The 12,572-nt window shown below is 37.6% G+C and overlaps 1 protein-coding gene across 3 annotated transcripts in view; it reads left to right on the top strand.

The window, feature by feature from the left end:
• atp9b (ATPase phospholipid transporting 9B) overlaps positions 1–11,185 on the top strand; it is a 48,501-nt gene extending 37,316 nt beyond the window's left edge. For all 3 annotated transcript variants that reach the window (XM_042435500.1, XM_042435498.1, XM_042435501.1), the window contains 11 exons: positions 3,194–3,364; positions 3,674–3,772; positions 3,892–3,981; positions 4,366–4,510; positions 4,989–5,053; positions 5,453–5,608; positions 5,871–5,935; positions 6,208–6,316; positions 6,433–6,490; positions 7,993–8,196; positions 9,210–11,185. In XM_042435500.1, the coding sequence (XP_042291434.1) occupies positions 3,194–3,364; positions 3,674–3,772; positions 3,892–3,981; positions 4,366–4,510; positions 4,989–5,053; positions 5,453–5,608; positions 5,871–5,935; positions 6,208–6,316; positions 6,433–6,490; positions 7,993–8,196; positions 9,210–9,346 (1,299 nt within the window). In that variant the 3' untranslated portion in view covers positions 9,347–11,185. The remainder of the gene's footprint in view (positions 1–3,193; positions 3,365–3,673; positions 3,773–3,891; positions 3,982–4,365; positions 4,511–4,988; positions 5,054–5,452; positions 5,609–5,870; positions 5,936–6,207; positions 6,317–6,432; positions 6,491–7,992; positions 8,197–9,209) is intronic.
• The last annotated feature ends 1,387 nt before the right edge of the window (positions 11,186–12,572 follow it).

The following is a 12,572-nucleotide window of genomic DNA, read 5'->3' as shown; positions in this document are numbered from 1 at the left end:
AGAAGGAGATTCTCCCAAAAAAACAGAACTATGATACTGAGCAAGCAAAAAGAATACAGTGAAGTGAAATGAATGTTGAAGGAGAAGAGGATCTGCTTCCAGACCCCCTATCCAGCCAGACTACGTGTCCTATACGAGGATGGGCCGCGACTCTACCACACGATCAGTGAGGCCACGAACAACATGAAGGACAGAGGTTGTACAGAAACCTTTAGTTTGGAAGCTTCAGTCTGGCAAATGATGGGTTTACTGATTGTTGACAGTTATATCAGTTAATGTTTTTATTTATATGTTCAACTAGAGAGATTATTTGTTGCAGATTTTTTTGGCAGTTTGAGTTTCCTTACAGAAAAGACGACACATGAAAAGCTCAGGATAGTTTCCTTCAATGTCAGTGTAGTGTACTTAACCCAATAAAACTCAGTAAGATACTTTCCAAAATGGAAAAAAGAGAAGGCACATATTGTATATTTACAAGAAACATGTTTAAACAATATAGAGCACAAAAGATAAACAGACATATGAACAAAAAGATAACGAGGACAGATTTATCTTGATTAGGGGAACAATAGATGGGACTGAAATCACCCTACTTAACATTTATGCTTCTCCAGGAAGTGACCTCTCTTTCTTCAAGAAGATATTGGACATAATAATAAGTCATACTGAAGGGGTCTTGATATGTGGAGGAGATCTAAACATACATCTGTATGTAACTAGATCTATCAAATCATACACACACACAACTCTAAAGCAGGAAGCAAAAAGTTCAATGAATTAAAGAAAGACATAAGCGTAATAGATATATGGAGAGAAATGTTTCCTGATGCAAGGCAGTACACACACTACTCTACCCCTCACTTGGTATTCACCAGAATTGACTACTTCATTATTTTTAGTAAAGACAGGTCAAGGATCAGGGACTCAGATATTGGAATAATAGATTTAAGTGACCGTGCCCCTATATATATATTACTGTCAATTTGGAGAACTGCCGAAGAAACACAACATGTAGATTTAATTTGAGTTTCTTAATGACCCTTCATTTAAAAAAGCAAATGAGTATGAAATTCAAATGTACATAAAAGAAAATGATAATGGAGAGATTTCACCGCCTATCATATGGGATGCAGCAAAGGCAAAATCATAGCTGTAACCTCACTCAAAAAAAAAGCTGCGTCAAAGAAAATTACTTGATTTGCAAAATCATTTGAAGCTGCTGGATGGTTGTCATACACAAGATACTACAACAAATAAAGAAAACTAGAAACAAAATTAACATATTATATACACAAGAAACTGAGAAAAAGATGCTACTCACTAAAGAAAGATACTAGGAGAACAGCTCTAAATTCACAAAATGATTGGCAGGGAAACTGAAAAAGCAACAGGCAGATAGTACAACATATAAAATATGAGACTCCCAAAAAGTGCCATGGAAAGCAAACGGGACAAGAGCCAAGCGGTCTTTGAATCATTCTACAAATGACTGTATTATAGACTACTGGAGGATGAAGAAGACTAGATTGACTGTTTTCTAGAGGCTCTAGAATTACCAGATATGACTGAAGATCAAAATAAGGTCCAAAGTGCAGAAATAACTGCGAAAGAATTAAATGAGGCAATTAATAGACTAATTAATAGACCCCCCCTCTTGGAAAGAGACTATTATATCTCTTATACCTAAAGAGGGAAAAGATAAGATTGAATGTGGGTCTTATAGGCCGATTTCAGTCCTTAATGTTGATTATTGCATATTCACATCTATATATCTATATTGGATTTATACACCATTATACAAAAAAGATGAAATTATGTGTTTTCAAACTTTAAGAGAGACTTTTTTTTGCTAGAAAAGCAAGATTTTTAAAGATATCTCCAATTAAGAAATTACTACAACCAAAAAATCAAAAAGAAAAATACCAGAGAAGCCAGTAAACCCTTTATCCAACTATTCATAAATGCAAATAAATCAGGCATTAAGAGAGATCATCTCTCGGCTGTAGAAGAGTCTCCACAATCTGAAAGCTTACTCAACAAAATATATAAAGGACAGACGGGAGAAGGAAGAAGACCTGACAAAAATGAAGGATGGCATATTTCAATGGGAAACCACAAAATGTCATGCATGGAAAGAATTTTACTGGAAAAATGTAGTTAGTTTTTTTTTATCACTCCCCTTATGAAGGCACACTATGATGATGGTAATCCTCAGTGTCGGAGAAAATGTGACTGTCAAGCCACAAACCACTACCATGTTTTTTTGGGAATGCCAAAACATACAGAATTACTGGGAAGAAATACAGACCAACTTTAATACACATATGCCAATAGATTACAAAGCCATATATTTAGGCTACATCTCCCCAGAAGGACAAGGTATTGACAAGTACTTGATGGGTATATTGGTGGCAGCAGGGAAAAAGGCTCTGACCAAAAGATGGATGGTGCATGTCAGACCTAGCATAAATAACTGGATAGATGTGACAATAGGGATTTACATGATGGAAAAGGTTACTTTCTCCTTAAACTTAAAGATGGACATTTTCATACAACACTGGGAAAAAATGGGTGCAATATGTCAAACCCTCTAATACCTGATTTAGTTAAGATAATGAGTTGATAGAACATCAATATTTTTTTATTTGTTCCTTATTGTATTCTTTGGTGTTCAAATATCTCATCTATACAACTGTGTGAAGCCAAACTGCTATAAGCATTTTTATTTATTTATTTTTTCCCCTTTACCTCTCCCTCTGAATGTTTATAGTTATGTTGTGTGTCTTTCTTCATAGCTATCCCTTGAAAATGAAAAGAAACAGTCTGAGTCAATCTAAATGAAAATAAGGCTGAGAGACTATATTTTTGGTACAAGATACTTTCTGACCCTTTTTTTCCCCTTCATTTCATATATATCCATTTGTACTACCTGTAGATGTAATAACAATATACTTTGAAAAGAAAAAAAAAAAAGAAAATTGATTTTGTTCACCATCACCAGCCCAAAAACTTGAATTTCCCTTTCTTGTTTCCTTCCCTCAGAGTAGAAATAGGCCAGTTTTGATGACGACATTATCCAACAGCTCTTCCCTGTTTTATTTATTTTTTGCTGTCTTTGACGAATTCATTCCCCCGATGTGTTGGAGCTCCTTTCACCCCTCAATCTCCCCTCTCCTCTCCCCTCTCTGTGCAGAACCGCTACAACCAGGCGAAGCTGAGCATCCATGACCGAGGCCTGAAAGTTGCAGCAGTCGTGGAGAGCCTTGAGAGGGAGATGGAGCTTCTGTGTCTGACTGGTGTGGAAGACCAGCTACAAGCAGACGTCAGGCCCACGCTGGAGCTGCTCAGGAACGCTGGTATCAAGGTCAGCAAGGAAATTTAACAACTGACCATGAGGGTAACACTGGTGTATTCTGATTTTGGCTGGTTTATCTACCACCACCAGCCTGTAAAACCCACACACTTCAGACATAAAGGGATGTAACCAGCAACACAAAAAAGGAGTAAATGGTAATCTTTCTTTGAAAATTAATAGTAATCATGTGTTCATAAAAACAGACAGTATGAATAATGCCCAACAGTCTTAAAATATTAGTAAAGGTTATTGAGGAACCATACATAAATCCATGGAACTGCACTCTGAAATGCTTCATCTTACATCTTTTCTGTTTAGATCTGGATGTTGACGGGGGACAAGCTTGAAACGGCTACATGCATCGCCAAAAGCTCCCATTTGGTCTCCAGAAACCAAGACATCCACGTTTTCAGACCGGTAACGCTGTTTCACTTCCCCTCTGTCCCGCTGCTTTGTAATCATGATGCGCCTACTTAATGGGAGATAAAAAGCCTAAATGTTCTCATAGCTAATTGTATTGTGTGGCTCTCGAGCAGGTCTCAAACCGAGGAGAGGCCCATCTGGAGCTCAACGCCTTCAGAAGGAAACATGACTGTGCTCTGGTCATCTCTGGAGACTCCTTAGAGGTACTACAACACAGTGCAGCACACAGGGACATTTCCTTGCACAACAGATGATGCTGGAGATGCAGCCAAATAGGCAAAGAGAGAATAAAAAGTAATTCTCAGCCAAAAGTAATACTTTGCAGTTCAACCAAGGTCTTGAGGATAAGCAGAGGGAGAAGAATCACGAAAACATATCAGTATTTTGTAATGAGATAGAACAATCTGAACCTTTTCTACAAGGGCTGAGAGTTTATCTATGCATGAGTTGCATATGTATTTTCACTTGGGCTTACACGATGGGCTTATCAAACTGAACAATGTATGGATAGAAAACATATAAATACATCCAGAACGTTTAGGATCCAGTAAACTATGCTTTATAGCTCTGTTTCTGTGGTGTTGCAGGTGTGTTTGAGGTATTACGAGCATGAGTTTGTGGAGCTGGCGTGTCAGTGTCCAGCGGTGGTCTGCTGTCGCTGCTCCCCGACTCAGAAGGCCCAGATTGTCACGCTCCTCCAGCAGCACACAGCCAACAGGACCTGTGCCATAGGTGAGTGTTGACAGGAAGTTTGTTGGCTCCAGTCCACAGACAGCGTGGGAAATCCTGTCATTCCCCCAGGGAGGAAAATGTTAAACAATGTGTAACACAATCTATCGAACAGATTAATTTAATAATCAGTCCAGTGGATTCGTTTATACTCTTGTTTGATGTCCTGGAGAAGCTAAATTGGTTACTGCTGATGAAATGCCTCTGAAGTAGACACAATATTTTCCTGTTGCTAAACTGCAGCTGTGATTATTTAACTTCACTGATTTTAAGCAGGGTGCTCTAAATGGATGTATATTAACACACATACACAGAAACTGCAGCAAATATACGTAGTACTTCTTGTAGCCACAAGATGGCAGTCAAAGCTTGCTAAGAGTGGCACCTACCGCCATCTGCTTCTTGTATAACTTCTTGCAGACATTGTAAAACTTTATGTAGCTGGGTTTTTTTTTAAATGTATGTTTTCATTCTCTGACAGGTGATGGGGGAAATGATGTTAGTATGATCCAGGCTGCAGACTGTGGTATTGGAATCGAAGGAAAGGTAAAAGCTTTCATAATTAAACCAGTAACCACAAAATTTCATTATGACCTCAAGTGTTTTCCTGGATTAGGCCTCGTAACTTGACTTAGGCCAGGCAGCTCTGATATATCTTGAATAAACATATTAAGCACTTACTTCATTATGTGGTGAAACTATAAGCGCTTGGAGGCCTACCTTTTTTATTGGTGATACTTTTCTCTGAGGGCCTCGTGTCTTTCCAAACTGTAAAGAACTTTATTGACACTGAAACAACATTTAAGAGCATGAACTGATGTTTACACATACTGTATTTCCCTTTATTGTTTTTTTTTTAATCAACATTTTAAAAGCAGATATTAGTGCTGTTCAACACAGCAGTAACATTTCTTGTTTATATTCCTGTGTTTTTTTTTCAAACAGGAGGGGAAGCAGGCATCACTGGCCGCAGACTTTTCCATCACTCAGTTTAAGCACATTGGCCGTCTGCTTATGGTTCACGGCAGGAACAGCTACAAGCGCTCTGCTGCGTTGGGTCAGTTTGTTATGCACAGAGGGATGATCATCTCCACCATGCAGGTATAGTGTCAGTAAACCACTGATGAACCTTTTTGACAAAACTTGTTTTGCTGAATTTTAATCACTTTTTTTTTTTCTGAACTGCATCTGCTCTTTTAAAGTCATATTGTTGATGGTTTGTTTGGGATGTCTGTTCTTGATTAGTTGTTTTGTTTTTAATATGTGCTGTGTGGTGAAGCCAAAGACAACTTTCCACATTGTGGACAATAAAGTTCCTAACTAACTTACTTTTTATAACACTGTTTTTGTTTTCCATTCTCAGGCTGTCTTCTCTTCCATATTCTTCTTTGCCTCTGTTCCTTTGTACCAGGGTTTCCTCATGGTTGGGTATGAACCTTTTTCAAATGTCTTATGATAAACATATTGATTTATTTTAGCGAGAATGAGTTAATTATTGTTCCTATCACCTCCATACATACACTCAGTTAAGAGGCTGGCTGTTAACATCATGAACACTTGTATGGCTTATATCCTTACAGCCTCACACCAGCAGGAAACAGATGTGTGGATAAATAATAATCTTACCCTTTAGTTTGATTGTTCATCCTCTCCATCTTAATATTGTTAATTTCCATGTACTTTACTGCTCCCTCATGCAGATATGCCACCATCTACACCATGTTTCCTGTGTTTTCCTTGGTTCTGGACCAGGATGTAAAGCCAGAGATGGCTCTGCTCTATCCAGAGCTTTACAAAGACCTCACCAAGGTACGGTATCCTTTTTTAGAATAAAGTCACTTCATTCTCATTTTTATCCAGTAACAGCTCTTGTTGGTTGTACCAGGTGAAAGTATATTGCACTCATAGATGTTTCTCTCTTTCAGGGGCGTTCATTATCTTTCAAGACTTTCCTCATTTGGGTTTTAATCAGTGTGTATCAAGGTAAGCTGTGCACACTTTTCCTTAAAGTTCTTCATCTGTTGACCATCAGCTGCTGTGGCTGACAAATGAAAACATTAGCTTCATAAAAATAACTACAAATAACTTACTAAAAATAAGTTTTCAACAGAATCTAGAATATGACGGCATCTGTGAAGAATAACCAGTCTGGCACTGCATACTGCCAAAGCAACTCTTCAACTACCATATCATCAATTTTACTGTGCCTAATGCCAGGGTCCCCTGGCCCCTTCAAACTCTGTTTCTCAGTATCTTAGGTTTCCAACCGCCATCCGCTTTTACATGCAGGCTTTTGTCTGACCAGTAAATCGATATTTCTGTAATCGCTAAGCCATGCAGCGTGTGAGAAAGATCTATGTTCCTGCTCAAGCATGACTTCCTGACAGCTCAAGGTTTTTAATTAAAGGCCAATACCAGGTCTGTGGAAAAAAAAAAAGAGAAATGTGAAGACGATATGAGAGGACGACAGCAGAGGAGGAAAATATTAGGGACCAATCTAGCTTAATTCATTATGGTGTTTGACTCGCTGGAATGCTCTGTATGAAGACTGTATGAAAAAGCAATTATGTGATCAGTTATAGGCTATTAAGCTCAATTTGTGTTGTGTTATGATCAAATGAAAGGCTATCAAAATACTGTAGGCGCCCAAAGATGAGTGAGTGTCTGGACGCTCGAAGACATTTACCAAAGTGAGACACACTAGAGCACATTGTGCATCTTTTACCCTCATAAAAATGTTATTGAATCAGTCCTTATCTCCAGACACATTAATCCTTAACTCAATGTCCCACGCAACTATTTGTGCTCACAAGAACAGATCTGGGCCGAATGGTCATTTGAAAATACTTTTTGTGATTTCTTATAAGCTACTTTTTTTCGAGACTAGTCCCACATGGATAATAAGTAGAGCTGCAATGATTAGTCATTTGAGATTTGTCAAAATAGTTGCAGATAAATTTTCTTAACAAAAATGCCTGTTGTTTCCACCTTCTCACATAAGATGATTTACTGCTTGTTCTTATCAGACATGATAGTAAATGAAATATCTTTCGGTTTTGGACTGCTGGTTGGATAAAAAAAGCTATTTGAGGACATAAATTTGGACTCTTGGAAGTGGTGATGGCTGTCTTTCATTTCTTTCTGACTTTTCTTAGACTAAACAATCAATTTATAAAGAAAATGACTGGAGAGATGACCGTCATAAAGCATTTTGAGTTATTTTTGTGCTCTTGCGTTTACGTAACATGTTTCCATCTGAGTTGTTGTGATAGAAATAATTCCAATCTTGTGATACTTCAACTAGGTTAAAACAAACTTTAACTATCTGGTTCAGAGCCACGTTTGACAAAGATCTTGTGGAACATAAAAGTGAAATCCTGCAGGAAAATGCTCACCCCTTGACATTGATCCAGTATTAGTGATTCATTCCTCTAAACTGGTCTGATGATTTTGTGTGGTCGATGTGTTTCCTTTGGCGCCACCAGGTGGCATCCTCATGTACGGTGCTCTGGTGCTGTTTGAGTCGGAGTTCGTGCACGTGGTTGCCATCTCCTTCACAGCACTCATCCTGACGGAGCTCCTGATGGTGGCGCTGACGATTCGTACCTGGCACTGGCTCATGGTGGTGGCCGAGTTCTTCAGCCTGGGCTGCTACCTGGCCTCGCTCGCCTTCCTCAATGAGTATTTTGGTAGGTATCCATTTTGTCAGAGGTTTTACAGTTCTTATATACAATGTAACCTTGTATCTTTTGAAAAAGTTAACTTAAAGGAAATTGAAAGCTATGCATTTGTAAATTTTTAAAGGGGTTTCATGTACCAAAGCTTGATGAAAATAGTGCAAAATGCTCATATTAAATTCTGATTCAAGCTCAAGTCCTTTGCAAAGTTACACAAGACCAAGTTTTGGCACAACAGCAGTTTAATTACTTTGATGGAGCATGCAACCCTATTTTCTCTCATGTTTGCTTACTGCAAATACCAGAGAACTACAAATACAGTAGCCGTGCAAAAGATAACTTTACTTTTGGTTTGTTAACGCCAGTATTGAGTGGACGGAGCGCTTCAAGGGGCCACAATCTTCTTCTCTGCACCTTCTTTCTGTTCAGTTTGATGTAACACTACCTGGCACCTAAGTGTTGTGCAGTAGTTCAACCCTCAGCTCTGCTTTTTATTGCTTATCCCTGTTTTTCCTCAATGTCCTCCTTTGCTTTTCTGTTCTTTGCCAACGTTTGTACTGCACTCACTCTGTTTCTGCTGCACTTCTTTTGCTTCTGTATGTTGGCAACAGGCATAGGCAGGGTGTCCTTTGGAGCTTTCCTTGGTAGGTTTGCAGCCTGTAAATTCATCTCATCCATCTCTCTGTGTTTATTATTTCTGTACGTTTCAATTTGATGTTTTAATGTGTCTTTTAAGTAATTTGCACTGCATTTCTTTATTCTCTCGTGTCATTTGTGTCATGCCATTTATTCCACTTTTCAGTTCTCATTTTAACGCTATGACGAAAAAAACTTCCAACACATCAAAGACCAGTATCTGATTTTAAGTTTCCTTACTGTATTGCAACTGTTCATTTTATCTTTTCTATCTCGTAATCAAGTGATGTTGACTTTAGCATTACTTGATTAAATACTTATCATCCTGTGCAATCACAATACTGAGACATGTGTACTTAAGCTGTTCTCTCTTCTTTGTGCTTTCCCAGACTTGTCGTTCATCACGACTTGGCCTTTCCTGTGGAAGGTGTCCGCCATCACGCTGGTCAGCTGTCTTCCTCTCTACATAATCAAATACCTGAAACGCAAGTTTTCACCACCGAGCTACTCCAAACTATCCTCATGAGCCAAACTCGGATTACTTGTGTTTGTTTTGTAGTTCTGTGCTTCTCTGAGCTTTCTATTTTCAGCACTTTTTTTACTCACTGATCCTCAGTGACGGACAGGCGACCTGTAGAGGTCAAAGAACCACTGGAACAATCGAAAATGGAGAGAAATTAAATAATTGTTCATTGGATTTATGTCACTGAGACTTGGGATTACTTGAAATGACAGAGCACATAAAAAAAAAAGACTATATAAGGACGGATTTTGTCACACAACAAGATTGAAATGAAGTAAGTGACTGCACTTAGAAGGCCTGATACACTTTGACCCCATTTTTTGTCAGAAAGGGTCAATCTGCCTTCTTTTGTTTTCAAAAGCATTTCAAACAAATCAGCTTCAAGTGTCATTTTATACAGTTCTGATACATTACTTTCATTGTTTAAATTTTTATATGTGGAATTCAGAATTTTTTTAAGTGTTATTTTTATTCTAGGTATTAATTACATTTGCTAGCCTGCATCTTTGAACAGTGTTGAGTTGCTGTAAGGGATAAAAAAAAAAAAAAGATTATTTACTTTAATGTTTTCCTTTAATATTACTGTAAATAAAACCTTTACACGCAGCATTGATTACTACTGCTGTTAATGTAAACCTCACTGCGTTTAATTCTACTTGTACAAATGTGCATTAACCAAAAATAAGAACATTTATGACGACATTCAGAAAGAAAATGCTGATTATTTGTCCAGGGGGGTGAAAAAAAAAACCCTGAAACTGAATTTCTGTGCATTTGCTGCTCTATATTCTTTACATTTTTAAGACAGTGAATGACATCAGTACATCATCTCCATGGTATAAAACCAGCACTCCATAGCAACATTTAATGTCCTATTATCTGCTTATTTGGCCTTGATTATTACATTTATTTTACATTTATGATGTCTGTGGGTGGTCACCAGTCCTCCTGTTAGGATATGGCAGCTCACTTTGTGCCTCATTATGATGTATGTCAATGTATTGAAGCTGCATTTCAGAGCATTGGATGTTAAACAATCAGTCAGAGGTTTTCTTATTACCTCTGCAACCACATCTGAACTTCCAGGAGCTTCAAACCTGCTGCTCTTCTCAGAAAAAACATTTTTCTGATGATAGAACTACTCAAAAAGTCACAAAAAAGGACCCTGAAGCACTAAAAGCTGTGTATTTTTAGGCCTTTATTGAAAACATGACTCCCCTGGGCTTCTGTGTGACTTTGGCCTGTAGAGGACATTGACATTCAGCTCTTGTTAAGGAGGAATGAGTTTTATCATTCACTCCATGTACTGTAAGTGTTAAGCATATGTTAAGCACAGTGGGGAAAATCCCAATCGAGGAAATGTTGTTGTACATGTAAAATTCAGTTAATGGGATGTAGTTTAGCTATTTTTATTAGTCAGGTTGTCATTAATCATAATTGAGTTAAACTCAGGTTGATCGTTCCTAAAATTCCTACTTAAATCGCTGTATTATTTTGTTTAAATTGTGGCAACCATACTGTAAAATGTAGCTACACTATGACAATAAAGACAAATAGTGGATGTAGTTATTTGGGAAAGAGTTGGCGGGACTGCGACACTTCAATGCAAATTGCATTCAGTGTTTTTAAATTTGTGATTTCCATTCTTACGAAGAGCAATTCCAAATGTCGCTCCCTGTGTTTTCTGTCGAGGTCTATGTGTTCTATGTATGTGTCGATGTATAAACTTTTCTTTCTCGTGAACTTGCGTTCCATGTCCTACACTGCGATTTCTAACAGTATGTCTGTTATTTATAATATTGTTATTGATTAATGAATAATAAAAAGAAACAACAGATGCCAGAAAGTTTACTGTTTTTATGTCTTGACTGGAAGATTTAATCCAGTCTTAAAATTCATCATGTGGCCACTAGATGGAGGTAGAGGTTAAATACTTGACAGAATGAGGATGTGGCACCATGTAAAGGACTATTACAGTCAAATTTACACAGTATTATTGAACTTTTAGTTGTTTGTTTAGTGGACAAAAATACTGCTGCTCCTCTGAGATTACAGATGCCACATATGTTGCTGTTGTGGGGCTCATAACAGAGTATAAAGGTTTAAAAATCCCTCGTGGCCACTGCTGTTCAATGCAGTAATATGACATCACAAATGCACATTATTAAAACTTAAAGTCCCAACTGCTGTGCATTGACACATTGTTAGGGTAATTTATTTGAAAAAGTATGTTTTGGATACTTCCTCTGGCAAAGTTTCACTTGCAGAAGGAATGAATATATTTCTTTGTAAAAATCTTAACTCTAGTAAAACTTTAAAGGATCGGCTCACAATTTCTCAGGTCTGTCCTAAAAGAATAGTTGGGTTAACAAATTACCGTTAACACATTTTTCTTGTTGTAATCATTCCTCCTGTTCATACTGGTTATTATGAGATCCTTTCATAATGTGCTTTCAGTGTAAGTGATGGGGAACACCATCAAATTAGTCAAATAAAGTCAATATCTTTCAAAGTTACTGACGTTTTAGTGCCTAATTCCATCTTTTACGATCCTTCCACTGCAGCTGAACAGGAAAACACTGTCCATTGAGACACAAAGAGGTAGTTTTATACTAAAAAGACTGTAACTGTGGAAGATATCCACTTTATTTGACTAACTCAGAAGGCTGAAGACTCATATTATATTCAGATAAACTTTCAACCACGTTTTTGCACATAAAGAGGGCTTTACCCCCCCCCCCCATTACATTGAAAACACATTTGTAGGGGATCTTCTAATGGCCGGTATGAACAGGAGGAATGATTACAGCGAGCAAAACCTGCTTCAATGTAAATATGTGCATCTGACTGTTGTTTTAAGACCAACTTGAAAAATTGCAAACCTATCCTTTAAGCCATGTCTTCAGTTTTAACAGATAATACCTTTTACACCATAGTAAGCCCTTAAAGTACTCGAACGATAACTGTCACATGTTGTCAGCTTCTAAATCAAAACATCTGAGTAATATACAGTAAAGTATAAGCATTACTGCATATAAACAGAGCCATAGTAAGAAAATAGTTTTTAAACTAGGATCACTGTCAAGTAATTACAGATTATGCCTTTAAATGGAAGCACTATAGAGGAAGATTTAATGTATACTTTAAAAAAACATATGTTTAACCATGTAATCTAAGGCAGTCATTAGGCAAACAGACAATGTGTTATCAATTTCTCCCCCAGAGGAGG

This window comes from Thunnus maccoyii, chromosome 15 (genome assembly GCF_910596095.1).
Source record: "Thunnus maccoyii chromosome 15, fThuMac1.1, whole genome shotgun sequence".
Classification (NCBI taxonomy): Eukaryota; Metazoa; Chordata; class Actinopteri; order Scombriformes; family Scombridae; genus Thunnus; species Thunnus maccoyii.
This window is presented reverse-complemented; position numbering and strand designations above follow the sequence as displayed.